Source organism: Pipistrellus kuhlii, unplaced genomic scaffold, assembly GCF_014108245.1.
Source record: "Pipistrellus kuhlii isolate mPipKuh1 unplaced genomic scaffold, mPipKuh1.p scaffold_m20_p_3, whole genome shotgun sequence".
NCBI classification, from domain to species: domain Eukaryota; kingdom Metazoa; phylum Chordata; class Mammalia; order Chiroptera; family Vespertilionidae; genus Pipistrellus; species Pipistrellus kuhlii.
In genome coordinates this window covers 37,672,414-37,688,473 of record NW_023425529.1, presented here as the reverse complement: position 1 = coordinate 37,688,473, position 16,060 = coordinate 37,672,414, and the positions used below count along the sequence as shown (strand labels likewise).

The 16,060-nt window shown below is 38.6% G+C and overlaps 1 protein-coding gene across 1 annotated transcript in view; it reads left to right on the top strand.

Moving 5' to 3' along the window:
* Positions 1 to 16,060, top strand: part of ADAMTS20 (ADAM metallopeptidase with thrombospondin type 1 motif 20) — a 167,425-nt gene that overhangs the window by 40,804 nt on the left and 110,561 nt on the right. Inside the window, exons 4-5 of the mRNA XM_036457992.2 lie at positions 10,032 to 10,285; positions 15,441 to 15,524. Coding sequence (XP_036313885.1) covers positions 10,032 to 10,285; positions 15,441 to 15,524 — 338 coding nt within the window. The remainder of the gene's footprint in view (positions 1 to 10,031; positions 10,286 to 15,440; positions 15,525 to 16,060) is intronic.

Here is a 16,060-nt window from a genome sequence, read left to right as displayed (position 1 = left end):
TGTGTCATAGCGACTGGCTGTTCAGTCGTTTAGGCCTTTATATTTATAGATTGCATTTTTGAATTATTACTTCTACATACAGATACAAGGATTTTTCTTATATCGAACTTATGTTCAACTTTGCTCATATATTCTAATAGTTTATCTATTGATACTTTTGGATTTTGTATGTGAACATCATGTAGACAGTTATTTTTCCCTTTCCAATCTTTCATTATTTTATTTATTTTTCTTTATTGCACTGGCTAAGATTCCAAAATAGCAGTGAATAAAAATGACAATAGTGAAAATTCTTACCTCATCATGAATTTTAAAGGGAAAGCTTTCAACCTTTTCTGATATGAACAATGTCTGTTGGTTTTTCTTTAGTGCCCTTTAGATGATTAAGGAAGTTCCCCTAAATTACTAGGTTAATAATTTTTATTATGAATGGATATTGAATTTTATCAAAACCCTTTCCCTCTGCATATACTGAGGTAAACATGTATTTTTCCCTTTGTTCAGCCATTTGATTTTCACATGGCAAGTCCACCTTGGGTTCTCACCATTTGTATATCAATGTTTATGAGTGAATTTGGTTTAAAATTTTCTCTGGTTGTATAGGAAAAGAGCAAAGAAAATTAGTGCTTATTGTAAGAGACTGATTAAAATAATAAATGGGCTGCTTAAGGATGTTATCATTTTTATTTTATACACTCAATAGTCTTTTAGATTTACTCATCAGGTAAAGGACAGAAGTGAAAAATAACTGAAAATATTTATGAGGAGCAATAAAATGTGAAACTTTCTATCTAAGGTATTCGATCATTAATCAGCCATATAGCTCATTTTACAGTTTTCCTCTGGTTGGTCTAGCAAACACAACTTAATTGCAAATGCTTAGTGAAGTAAATGTTAATCTCTGGCTCCCTCCTGCTTAGCCATGTGATGCTTTCCTCCTGAAGAGGAAGCAAAGATTTTAATTATTTGCAATTAGAATCTGATTCAGTATGGCAGCATTCAAAAGCAGCCCTATTTAAAGACACGGAGACAGACGGGGCTGCTCTCACAATGAGTATACATGCCAAGGATGACGATGGTCCATATTCCTCACTTAGGGAACTTCATTTCTTGGGAGTGAGAGTCCGGCCCATTGCCAGGTCAGGCGACAGACACACTATTTCATGGGGAGAACATCCAGACCTCTGGATCTCCCCCGAGCAGGCTGCTTTCTTGGGCTTTTCTTCCTTGGAAGAGAGCCAGACCTCTGAAGGGAAAAAACTCCCTCAGTCTGACCTGTGAGTCTGTAGTTTGCAACTTCTTTTGTATATACACAAATGCGCCTGGATGTTAGATGAACATGGTGGTAAGATTGACAAAAACATTCTTTTAAAAGGTGGTGTTTTATTCTGTGCTGTGGTAGGATAAAATAAAAAAACAAAATGCCCACTTGAAAATAAAAGTTCAATCTATCAGTGATCTTAGAGTTTGATTCCCCCCTCCCCCCACTTTTGTAAAAAAAAAATAAAAAATAGTGGCCTTGATAAAAGCTGACAAAAGCAATGTGGACAAAAACTGATTCCATAATAAAGATGTAAGTACTACTAAGATAACATAGTATTTTTATTTTTAACATTTTATATTCATTTAGTGAGGGCTTGTAATTAGAACTAAGCTTTTCAATGTTAAATTTATTTTGGAAAATGCTTTTTTCTTATTTTTAAAAATCTTTTAAGCAAATATTAATAGATGAGTAATTTTTCATGAGAATTTTATTTTCAGTCAAAAGCTGTTTTAGGAATTATAGAGCCCGGAGGAGTCAATTATAATGGCTGGAGGGACATTAGAATAAAGACTGAGTTAGAGTCTAAGCTTAGATTACATTTTAGATTTTTATGAGTTATAACTTAGTTTTAAAAATATTCAATAAAAATAACAGAAGTCATTATTAATAACATAATAGGAAATGCTCATGCTGGTTTAAACAAGTTACTTTGTGTGGAAAAATAGTCTTATACCTAAACTGGAATTGATAGAGCAAATAGAGAGATTACAATATTTGTAAATAACCACTTGAAACTGACTTTGCATTTTGAGGGTGCTTAGTACTTAAAAGGACCTCAAAGCATTTTGGGAATTATTCCACATCCACGAGGCAGATTGTCAGATAATGTGGGAACTCTTCTAACTCAGGAACAACCTTGTGAAAGTCTGGAGAACAAAGGGAGTTATATTTTCTGTTAAATCATGGTAAATGGATATATTTTAGAAATGGACTGCCCTGAAGGCTCATCAAAAATCCTATCTAATAAAGAGGGAATATGCTAATTGACCCTCTCACACTGTTCACAAAGATGGTAGTGCCCATAGTCAATATGGAGGGAATATGCTAATTGACTGTCACACCCTCAAAGATGGTGGTGCCCAAAGCCAATAAGGAGGGAATATGTTAATTGAATGCTATACCCTCAAAGATGGCAGTGCCCAAAGCCAATAAAGAGGGAATATGCTAATTGACTCCCCTGTCCTGAAAGATGGCAGCACCTACAGTCAATAAGGAGGGAATATTCTAATTGCTGTCATGTCCTCAAATATGGTGGCTCCTACAGCCACAAGATGGCGACACCCAGTCTCCTCAGCCCCGCAGGCACAGCATGACCAGCCCAGCCCTGTGCGCCTGCCAGTGGAGTCCCCTAGTCCTCACAGCCCCCCAGCTGCCCAGGGCCAGCCTGAGGCATAGGAAAGTCTCGGATGTCGGCTTCCCAGCGCCCAGGACTGCCCGAGGCTCAGGAAACCAGGACTGGCCAAGGCGTGTGCTGCTGGCAGTGGCAGTAGCAGAGGTGTGATGGAGGTGTTGCCTTCCCCTGATCACCCCTGAGGGCTCCTGGACTGTGAGAGGGGGCATGCTGGGCTGAGGGACCCCACTCTCCAGTGCATGAATTTTCATCCACCAGGCCTCTAGTCTATATATATATAACCCTAAGTGACTGATCAATCTTTCGACCAGTTGACCATTTGACCAGTCACTATGATGTGCACTGACCACTAGGGGGCAGGTGCTCAATGCAGGAGCTTACCTCAGGTGGTCAGTGTGCTCTCACAGAGAGAGGGCCGCTCAGCTGACTGACGCGTGCCAGACACTGGTCTCACAGCTGGTGAGCGCAGTGGGGCCAGGATGAGTGGGAGCAGCACAGTGCCTGGCTTGGGCTCCTCCCCGGTTGCCTGCTGCTTCATGCACTACTACATCCTTGGTGGATGTCGGACTGCCAGTTTCGGCTGGATTCCTGCAGGCTAGGATTGGGCTGAAACTGGCAGTCTGACCTGAGGGGCCCCAGATTGTGAGAGGGCGCAGGCCAGGCTGAGGGACCCCACCAGTGCAAGTATCCATGCACCTGGCCTCTAGTAACAAGATAAGATAGGTAGGTAGAGTCTGGAACTGTTGTCAGTTTTAATAACGTTATGCTGTATATCCTAACTTCAGCAGCCACACATACTTGCAAAATAAGTTTTCTATATGTGCTAAGCATGAATTCTGAATGACTGATTTTTCTTTAAAGAATGAATTTACCTTTTAAGATTATCAAACATCTTTTCAAGAAGTACTAGAGTGGGAGTTTGGAGTATCACATTGTTATATGTACAGTTGTCCATCTAAAGTTACCTAACTTTTATTATTGGCTAGTTTGTCTTAGTCTCATTTTGCTTAAATTTTCTGACAAAGGATAGGATTTGAAGATGTGGAAAGCACTTTTGCAAAGTGCAAAGGGATACACAGTTCCGCTTCTATACTCTTCCAGTGTAGAGATTGGGAAGCCAAAAGCTGTGAAGAGACAGCTAGTGAATATTTCTTCTCACCTAAAAAAATGTTAACAGTTTTGAATTTATTAATGAGTGTGTGCTTATTTTCAACTCATGATCTGAGCAAGAATCCTTGATTCAGCTTATTAGGCAAATCTATCCTGCATCTTTAGAGCAATCCCCATGGGTTGGATTCTTGAGAATGTGGAAGAAAGGGTATTTACTCTGTAATACTTGACCAGTGTGCTCTTTGCCCTTTTAGCACACTTTGCAAAAGGAACTAGAATTTTTTACTGGATGTGGGAATAATGGGAGTAATTTGGGAGGTTTCCAGTGCCCTCCTTTTTTTCTTTTCTTCTTCTTTTACGGCCATTACAGTGATCGGACAGTAGCAGATTTTTCTCAAGTCTGTGCATCGTAGAGCTAAGTGTATTTATATCCATGGGCAACAGTGTGGTGATTTCTGGGGCGGGGGGGAGGGCGCCTTGGGGGGAAATAGAAAAGAATGTGAAGGGAAAAATAAATGGATTTATATCCAAATCTTGACTCAGCTCTATATTTCTGTAATGCAAGAACTAGACCCGTATTTTCATGAATATGAGTAACTAGTTCCTCTTTTAGTTTTGAAGGAGGCATCATTTTCCATTATGATCCCGCTTACTAAATTCTTCACATTCTACATGTATTACCACATATGACCTTTAGAAGAGTCATGCAATGTGGAATTCAGATGTAATAACTGATATTGAGGAAATCTGAATTCATTTCTTTGTTATGCCACTTAGTTGGTGGCTGATGAAATTTCATGTAACCTGTGTCACATCCGTTTCAAAATCTGCACTGTAATAGTGACTGGTTCAGGGATGCAATAAGGACTAATGATGTAATGATTCTTTTATGTTGTTTCAAGTTTCAGCTGACCACGGGCAAGTCCACAATCTTCTGCACAATTAGTAGCAGTAGGCGCAGTTCTAATTATTGTGAATGTCTTTAACATGAAGCATTTTATAAGCTCTGTGCCACAATTCTGTAAGAGTGGTTGGGATTTCTAATAATATTGACAAACGATAGAGGACTATAGATTTTCAGAAGTTTTGCCATAGAATACTAATGTTTTAAAAACTTAATAGGTTTTAAATTATATTTTATTAAGTGACAGTTTATTTAACCTTCTGTTCCTCATTTTCTTCGTGTACAAATGAGAATAATAACATCAACCTTATATAGTTGTTATTAGTAAAGAAGATAATTTAAATGAAGTGTACCAGTACTTGGTACATAGCAAGCACTCATTACATACTGTGTTTGTTATTGGCAATAGTAGTATTAGTAACAAAATTCAATGTGGCAATATAGAGCATATAATAAATACAGAAAACAGTTTAAATCATAGGAAAACATAAGTTGGTTTCACAGTATATTGATATGATTGTTCTTTATTTCAAAGCACAGCCAGTTCTTTGAGTTGGGAGTCTTGTTAAGCATTTAACAAGTGGTTTGAAATGTTGACAGTCTAGAACAGGGGTGTGGAATATCCGGTCCATAGGCCATATAAGGCCCAAAAAATCATTTGGTCTAGCATGGCCAAGGCAATAACGGTGAGTTAATTAAATATCTGACCAAATATAGTGGGCACATTTTTAAGTTGATAATTTTGTATGGCCTGCAAATGATGTTAATAAATATCAAAGTGGCCCTGGGCAGAGAAAAGTTTCCCTACTCCAGGTCTAAAATATGGTTCATTTGATTTAATGCCCTCGTTTAGAATGGGTGGTTACATGCTATATTGAACAGGTATAAAATCTGTTTTCGCATATGGTGAAATACAAATTACTAGTATCAATTCTGGCTTCTGTACAGAGACCAAAGTGAATTTTATATTTCATATCAGGAAAATCCAAGGCAACCTCTTCATCTTTGGATTGCTATGGTTGTACATTGTTACATACAAGGTAGTATTACACTTACCTTGAAGTTCTGGTCTGATAAACCTTCCTTTGCCTTGTTCCTCAGTGTATTCCTTTCTTCAGTCTCCCTTTCTCTCTTCCTTTTTTTCATCTCCCAACTTTCATCATTCTTTCTTTCTTCCTCTTAATCCTTTTGCTCCTTTTTCATGAACATTTATTGAGCACTTACTAGGGCAGAACACATTGTCCAACAGTGCTCTCAGTCTATAGAAGGTTTATGGCTTAATGATAGTGGTGATGATGAGCATGTTTAGTGGGTAGCTGATGGTTGTCAGGGGTTTGAACTTCATCTTATGGGCAATGAGAATCCATGGAAATGAAGGTGAGATAAAAGATATATTCTTAAAAATTAATCTTTTCTGGACATAAACATAGGATGAACAGGAGGGATAAGAGACTGAAGATGGTGTCAAAATAGGTTTGGCTCAGTGGATAAAGCATCATCCTGCGGACTGAAAGGTCCAGGTTGGATTCCGGTCAATGGCATGTACCTTGGTTGCCAGTAGGGTGTGTGCAGGAGGCAGCTGATAGGTGTTTTTCTCTCATTGATATTTCTAACTATCTTTCTCCCTTCCTCTCTGTAAAAAATCAATATAATATATTTTTTTTAAATGAAAAAAAAAAAAAAAGAGAGACTGAAGATGGCAAGACTATTTGGGAAACTTTATATCTGATTTTGCATTCATGATTCTAATAATTTAGAAATTATTAAATTTAGGTGAAAAAGACCTGAATGAATTTAGAGGCAAGGGCATTGTTGACAACAGGTATAATACTAGGGATGTTTTGAAGGAGAAATGGAAAAAATTTGGTGACCATATACAAAGAGTAAAGAAGGACCCCATGGTAATATACAGTTTAGTATGAATTATGGATATTACGAGATTATTGCTCATTGTTGTAGAAATAGGGAAACTGGGAATAGAAGAAGGATGATAGGTTGAGGTTTGTCAATTTTGAGTATAAGGTGCTAGTAGGATTTTCAAGTGGAATTATGGGTTTCTAATTATCCTGCCTAATAAAAGAGTAATATGCAAATTAACTACCACTCTGCTGCACAAGCCATGCCCACCAGCCAATCAGAGCGAGTATGCAAATAAACATAACAAAGATGACTGCAGCCATAGAGAGCAGGAGGGAGGCATTTCCCTGGCAACAGAGGGAGCCAATCTTTCCGCCTGCCCTAGCAGGCCTAAGCCACCACTCAAGGCTACAAAGTTTCAATTGTAGAAGGTAAAAAAATCCAAACAGAAATGGCTGCCCCCACTGAGCGAGCAGGAACCTTGGCTCCACTCCAGGCTACAAAGTTTCAATTGTAGAAAGTAAATATATCCCAGATACCAGGGCCTCCACTTAGGTCACTGGGGCATGGCCAGCCTGCAAACCACCATAGGCCCCTTGCCCAGGCTGCCCCATGCCCATGCCCCAAGGGAATCCCCATCCTGATCCGGACACCCTTCAGGGCAAACCAGTTGGTCTCCACCCGTGCACCAGGCCTCTATCCTATCAAATAAAAGAGTAATATGCAGATTGACTATCACTCCAACACACAATATGGCTGCCCCCGTGTGGTCAAAAATCCTGCCCGTATGTGAACACAAGATGGCCAGCAGGGGAGAGTGGTTGGGAGGGGCCAGGCCTGCAAGGGAGGGCAGTTGAAGGCGATCAACCCTATAGGGGAGGGCAGTTATAGGTGACCAGGCTGGCAGAGGAGGGAAGTTGGGGGCAAACGGGCTGGCAGGGAAGCAGTTAGACATCAATCAGGCTGGCATGGGAGTGGTTAGGGGGTGATCACACTGGCAGGCATAAGTGGTTAGAGGCAATCAGGAAGTCAGGCAGGCGAGCAATTGGGAGCCAGCAGTCCTGGATTGTGAGAGGGATGTCCGACTGCCTGTTTAAATCTGATCCCAATGGGCAGTCAGACATCCCTTGAGGGTTTCCAGATTGGAGTGGGTGCAGGTTGAGCTGAGGGACAACCCCCTCCCCTGCCCCCATGCAAGAATTTCATGCACCATGCCTCTAGTATTCTATAACATTTTTTTCTCCACAAAGCAGGGATTCCATTTTTACATTTTCTCCCATCTATAAAGTAGGTATGTCAATGATAATTTCTTCCCATGATGGTGAGAAATGAATGAAGGGGTGCAGGAAAAAATTGTGTAATAGTTACCTAAATCTAAAATAAGTAACCAGTTCTGTTAGGTATTCATATTGTCATTAAATTCTTAAGCCATAAGCGCAGAGATAGTTAGATTTATATCATGTTCAGTTCTAATGTCAATTCTAGCTCAGTTACAGGCCACGTTTCGAGTACCACTCTGTGACAGAATATAATTAAGAGCCTCATTTCATGCATTGTAATTCTCAAAGTTGGCACAGGATCCTATTGTAGCTTAAAGAAATTTGTTCAAGCATGCCAATCAGATTCTCGGTCTAGGAGAGTGGCTGGTAGCTGTTTCATGTTAATGGTATGGTATGCTAGACGCGTGCTCATCCAAGAGCCCATCGGCAATGAGACAAGGAGATCATGCCAGAAAGTAAATCAACATACTGCCCTCATTATCAAGAAAGTCTTGCTAAGGAAGAATTGTCGACTGAACTTAATGGTACATTGAGTAAATCACTTTTGAACAGCATATGTCGAGGAGCACAAATTCCCGAAACTAAGTTGATTGGAATGTCCAATTTATTTTTTTCTTAAATAAATGCAGAGGTATTTTTAAATTCTATTGAATGACATGTATTACAGCATTTTTCCCCCCTAAGATGTGGGAAATTCAAGTAGAATTACATGTTTCTAATTACATTATTGTTTAACAATTTTTAGTAGTTTATATTCTTCTGGATTATTAACTTTTAACAAAATCCTTACATTTCAGAATACAGTATGCTATAATGAGGATTATACTCACTGTTTATTGTTGTTGTATGATGTTCATGATTTATTTTGGTCTAAATTAGTTTTGGTTTATTTGACAGTTGTTATTAATAAAAGACAAGAAATCTTTTTACCATTTGACTTGATGGAACATAAATAGACAACCATTGCATAAGATGATGTAATTGAATTGGCAAATGAGCTTTGAATATGCACATTTATTTAGGGTATTTGGAAAGGTCACTTGAGTATTTGTTACTCCACTTAAGTCAAAAAAGGTAATGAAATGAAATGTTTAGCTTATAAAATAGTTATAGATGCTGTTTTAAAAATATTTTAATTAAAAATTACAGTAATAAAACAAGTTCATTGAAATGATTTAAAGGTCACTGAAAAAGATTTTGATAGTTGTTTTTTTTAAGTTTTCACTCTAGGATATGTTTTTTGTTGGTTCTAGAGAGAGAGGATGTGAGAATGGAAAAGAGAAAGAGAGAGAGAGAAAAAAACTGGATCTCTGGGAACTGAACCTGTAACCTGTGTATCTGACTGGGAATTGAAACCAAGACCCTTCAGTGCATGAGACAGTGTTTCAACCAACTGAGCCACACTGGCCAGGGCAATAGTTTGATAGTTTTACTATCCACCTCTTCAGTTACACCTGTTTAATACAGCCAAAAAACTTTGAGGTGTGTGCTTCCTTAATTTTTTTGCTCATTATATAGAATGTTATAAATGTACTAGAAGCCCAGTACATGAAAATTTATGCACTGGACTGGGGGTCCCTAATCCCACCCTACCCCCTCTCATAGTCCAGGAGCCCTCAGGGGTGGGAGGCAACCTCGCTATTAGGGGAAGGTGACACCCCATCACACCTCTGCTGCTGCTACTGCCAGCAGCACAAGCTTCGGCCAGCCCTGGTTAGCTGAGCCTCAAGCGGCCATGGGTGGCTGGGCAGCTGCCATATGAGTCTTGCCTATACCTCAGGCCAGCCCTGGGCAATTGGGCAGCTGCCATTGAGGCTTGCCTGTGCCTCATTTGTGTTCACGAATATCCCACATATGAGTGAAATCATATAGTTCTAATCTCCTTTTGGACTGAGTTATTTCACTTAGCATAATGTTCTCAAAATATTTTTGAATACTCATAGCTTTAGATAAGTTTTAGTAAAACTAAAACTTATAATCACAGTTTTGATAGTGCAATCTATGAAAATATGAACATTTTTTACTGTGAGTAATAATGATCATGATAATGCTGTAGAACATTGTTTTAAATAGTAAGTTATGTCCTTTTATTGTTTCACATTGGAAGCAGATGTGTAAGTATTACATATTTTTGACTATTTTATTTTGCTCCATATTTTAGTCCCATCACTTAATGACTGCACATTATATTCTTTTTCCCTCCAGAAAGTCAAATAAAGAAAACCACTTTACCTTTTCATAACTACAGCAACATGAATGAAGGTCTTGACACAGAAATAATTTTTGGACACCTTTCAAAAAATGTGTCACTGGAAAATGAAAAAAGCCAATTACATTCCAGGAAAAAACGGTTTTTATCATATCCAAGATACGTGGAAGTTATGGTGACAGCTGACGCTAAAATGGTTCATCATCACGGGCCGAATTTGCAGCACTATGTACTGACTCTGATATCAATTGTAAGTAAACTGAAGTCTTTTCTGTTTCCTAAAATGTTTGATGTAATATTTTCTCACATTTGATTTTTAAATTTTTCCCAAACAAATTGTATCTAGGTTTAAGGCAAAAATAATTTGTTAAATTTAGTTTAGCTGTATAGCAAGTATCCCATTCTGTTAATTGGATGTCTTTCTAAAACATATAGAATTCTCTGAAGCTACTTATAGAAAATGCTTGATTTACTTCATCACTTGAATGGCTTCTGCCCCCTAGTGACACGGAAGATCTTTTGCCTTTGAAATCTGAATTTTTAAAATTTTACTCTACTTTTGTACAGAGGGGAGGGTGTGTTATTTTTACTACTGACCCATTGGCCAAATCAGAAATTAGAATACATGATATTTTAAAAGTGTAGGCTATGACTAATTGAGCTGCTTTAGCAACTTTGAGATGTGAGACCACGGTAGCTATAAGAATCCCCTATCTAATGTTAATATCTCTGTTGTGCTGCGGTGGTGCCCAAATTCTAATGCCAGTGAAGATACCATTTCTGTGTTAGTGCATCACTCTTTATCATACATATGTACATACACACACACCTGCATACACACACATATACACACACACATACACACACATACACACACATACACACACATCCACTGTTTAAGACATTTTAGGGTTTAGGTCTGCTATTTTGGAGTGATCACCCCTTTACATGCTCATAAGTATTCTGGTTAAGTTGATGACATATATGGTCACATATTTATACAGATTCAGATTATTTGAACATATCTCATAGCTGGAAATACCTTTATTCACATACAGGAAATTTAGGCCCACTGGTTGAAAAGATTTGCCCAGAACACATTTGTAGGCCATTGGCAATTTCTCTTTGCTAGAAATAAGTTTACTTTGACTTAAAGATCATAAGACCCAGTTATTTTTCTTGCATATGATGTTTTATCTTAAATTCTCATAAGTGCTAAGTATAGATGGTCTATGTTGCCTAAATACACTATTTGGTACAAAATGGGCACTCAATAAAAAATTATTGGAGAAAAAAAAAAGAATGAATAGGTAACTAAAATAATGCTTTCCCCTGCACAATGCATCTCTCTCTATATAAAAGGCTAAGTGACCGACCATACAACCATACAACCGACTGGCTGGTACATAGGAGGCACACTGGCAATTTAAAAATAAATGTGGATTCTTGCATGAACAATACATATAAAGCTCTCGCTGGCACCAATTGCACATGTGTGTTTCATTCTCTTATTATTGATCATGAATTTGGTTGTTTTTCTTGACATTCAACGTGAACTACATTGCAATTTATTCATTTACTGTCCAACCGACCAGCGGTACATATGACATGCACTGGCAATCTATCTATCTATCTATCTATCTATCTATCTATCTATCTATCTATCTATTTATATATATGATTAATATGCTAAGTATCTGACTGTCCGACCAGTCACTATGATGCACACTGACCGCTGGGGGCAGACACTCAGTGGAGGAGCTGCTATGATGCTCACTAGCCATTTACAGAGAAATGGCACCACAGACCTGGTGACAATAAAGCAACACTTGGCTTACCCCAAGTGGGAGACAGACCCACTGCCCACCAAATTGAAACAGATGCTGCCAAGATCCCATGGTGCAAAATGCGGCCCACAGCCAAGTCCAACCTGGAAATGGTGGCTGTGGGCTCTGGGTAATAATATCACATAGCAATGCCTGGCTTCTTCTCCCTAGCAACAGGCCATTTAACAATAAACAGCACTGCGGACCTAGCACCCACAAAGCAACACTTGGCTTCCCCCAAGTGGAACACAAGCCTCACCACCACCCCAGATCAAGACCCCACCAAAATGCAGCTGACGCTACCGAGACTCCCATGGTGAAAAATGCATCTCACAGCCCAGGCCAGAAACAGCGGTTGTGGGCGCTGGGTAATGACATCATGTAGCAATATCCGACTTCCTCTCTCTAGCAAGGACTAGCCTCCTTGCAGTTTCTTCAGCCCAGGAGCACAACTTGCTTTATAGCCAGGTACAAACATTTCACACTTTAACCAAATATCTGTGAAGTGTTTTCCTGTGCGTCATCTCATTTGATCCTCACAGAAGTCCTGGAATAGGTAGACAGGAGAGTTGGTGGAATCCTATTTTCTTTTTATTATCCAAAAAAGGGAGATTTAGAAAGCTTAGAAACTTCACTCTACTGAAAAGAAGAAAGAAATGGTAGACCTTGAAAATGACTTCAGGTTTTGTCACTGCGCAGAATATAGTTAAATACTGCTGCAGTTAAGTATTTTACCCTTTGTTCTCCCTGCAATAATAATCTGCTTTGTGTTGATATTTATTGCTGTGTTGTTGACAATTACCTGAAAGAGAAGTTGGGGTGCTTCACTGGGCTGGAAAAGTTTAGCTACATCAGAAAGCAGGTCTAATTAAACAAGTTTATTCTATATATATAAAAGGCTAAGTTGACTCATGCATGCGCAATACAGATAAGCTCTCTCTGGCACCAATCCCACATGTGTTTTGATCTGCTATTATCTATCGTGAATATGGTTGACACTTCTATTATAGAGAAAGGGTGAATAGCGATATTAAAATATTTCTTCTAATTAACTTCAATGTGCATGAATTTGCACTGGGCCACTAGTTTAAAAATAAATGTTGACTCGCACTAACTCTTGCTGGTGCCAATCACACACATGTTTTAATTTTATAATACTACCAGGAGCCTGGTACATGGATTTGTGCACTGGTGGGGTCCCTTGGCCTGTCCTGTGCCCCTTTCAATCCGGGACCCCTCAAGGGATGTCAGACAGTTTTGGCCCAATTTCCACAGGCCAGGTTGAGGGACTGCACTGGTGTATGAATCTGTGCACTGGGCCTCTATTATGCATATAAGATCTTTGGTTAATCTCTTCCCATCCTCCCCCAAACCCATTTCCCTCTGAGATTTGTCAGTTTGTTCCATGTTCCCATGCCTGTGCGTTGAGCGTCTTCCCCCTGTGGTCATTGTGCATCATAGCTACTGGCCAGTTAGCTGGTCGCTTAAGCTTTTATATATATAGATATTATATATACTATTTTGACATGTAATTTTTTGCAGTAATGTAATTATCACACAAACCTTTCTTCTAATTAATTTCCTTTCAATGTGCACAAATCCATTCATCAGGCCACTTGTGGCATTATAATAGACAAAAGAGATGATTCAAAATCATTTTCTGAAATTTATATAATACTTTTTTGCTTAATTGAATTTAATTTTTAAAACGACTACAGAGCTATACATAAAAAACTATCCCAATGACACTTTATTTTTACTTCTGAATCTGAATTATCTAGATATGTAATTATCTATGTGTATAATTATCTAAATGTATGTGTGGCATGGTCATTATGAAGGGTTCTAACATGGAAGATTTCAATTGATATGTAGAAAATTGTATCAATTATATGGAACACAGTGGGGTAAACTTTGCCATTTTAAATGTTTAAAGGAAATGATAAGCATTAAGAAAATTAGTGAGGAGGTAGAGATACTGAAGGAAAATACTAGATTTTATAAACACAGCAGGTTTTGAAGCATGTTAAATGGCATGTAACCCTGGTATCAGTGCTTTGGAAATGCTAACTAGAAGGAGTATACAAACAAAAGAGTAATTTTGGAATAGCTACACCCAGTTTTAGTGATAACATCATATTCCAAAAATTTTATTATCTGTATTCTTAAAAAACTATATGTTTTTATTGATTTAGAAAGAGAGAGAGAGAGAGAGAGAGAGAGAGAGAGAGAGAGAGAGAGAGAGAGAGCGATCAATTGGCTGCCTCCTGCATGCCCCCCACTGGGGATCAAGTGGCAACCAGGGCATGTTCCCTGACTGTAGACCTTTTGGTGCATGGGACAATGCTCAGTCAACTTAGCCATACCAGCCAGGGCTTATTATCTGTATTTTACATTAAAATTAATTAATATAATCACTGTTTAGAAGATATTGTGGCATACATTGAGGTAACTGGAGTTGTCCATAGCTGAAGTTGTCCATGGGAGTTTTTACTTTTCATTATTTTCTTAATCCTCACCCAAGAACATGCTGTTATTGATTTTAGAAAGAGGAAGAGGGAGATAAAGAGAAACATCAATGTGAGAGGGAAACATCAATTGGTTGCCTCCCACATATACCCAAACTCTCTATCGAACCCGCCACCTGAGTATGTATGTGTCCTGATTGAGAATTGAATCCACTTGCAGGATGATGCTCCAAACAACTGAGCCACACTGGCCAGGGCATCCATGGGAGTTTTAAAGCCAGAGTTTATCAACGACAAAAGCAGACCTTTTGACTTCATGAAAAATAAATCTGCTTCTGTGATTGCTTGAATCAACAGACCAATGCATGCATAGGTCATTTCCTAGAGCTTTAGTCTCATTAGAAGGAAAGCCAATGACAATTGGAGGAAAGATGTTTATAGACAAGGTCAGCTGGTTTGTATCAAGCTTTCATTCATAGAGAAATAGATACGGCAGCAGGATGGAGGACTAGGGCAGCATCCCAAATATAGATGGGGTAGCATCAGAATTGGAAATACCCAACTATGGCAGAAGAAATCAGGTAAAAGAATAGGTGAAACTTACATATTTATTAGGAAGTATCATGACACATAGATTGTGGATTGTGACACAGAATGAAGTGAATTTCTTCTTGATTCATCTAGAACAGTATTTTCCAAGTTCTGATGCATGTTCGAATCTTGTTAAAATGCAGATTTTTGACTCAGTAGTTGAGCATCTGACCTCTGGGGCCCGAGGTTTTATATTTCTTATCAGCTCTAAGTGATAGGGATGCTGCTGATTCAGGGACCAATCTCAGCAGCAAGGATTAAGATACTGGTTCTCAGAGTTGGCTTCATGTTGGAATCATTAAAAATAAATGCTGAGGAATTTTAAGAGATTGATAACTCAGTCTTATCCCTAGAGATTCTGACTTAATTGCTAAGGCTGTGGCCTGAGCATCAGAATATGTGAAAAGCTCTCAATGGGCAGCTAAGTTGGAGAATTGATGCTCTTGGACTGGTTTCAGTTTACTTTTGAAAAGAAATATTCATTTTAGACATTTAATCCTATATATCATTTTCCTTGCAGGTTTCAGCAATCTACAAAGACTCAAGTATTGGAAATCTTATAAACATAGTTATTGTAAAATTAATTGTAATTCATAATGAGCAGGTAAGAAAAAGTTCTAAAATTAGTAATCTTAGTTGCTGTAGGCTCCTAGAATAAATATATATATAGATTACAAAACTTATTAGAAATGAGATAGTTTAACAATTTTTGTTTAAAAAACTTAATTGGAGTGAGATTAACTTTTCCTGTTGTGATGGAAATAAAATGGAATAATAGCAGAGGGAGTAAGAAACATTAATAAACAAAAAAGTTTAAAAGCATCCATGTATTCACTTTTATAATACTACTAGAGGCTTGGTGCATGGGATTCATACTCTGGTGGGGACGTGGCCTGTGGGGATTGGTCCGCTGTGGGAGCACCACTCATCCTGGTCACCCAAGAGGCGTTCCCACTGTGGGAGTGCACTGACCACCAGGAGGCAGTTCCTGAGTTGAGCATCTGACCTCTGGTGGTCAATGCGTGTCATAGCGACTGGTCAACTGGTCATTCTGCCATTAGGTCACTCGGCTTTTAGGATAGGTTTGCTGGAGGATTTAGAATATGGTAGTTTTCAGAAGGTAGTGTTTTGATCTTAAAT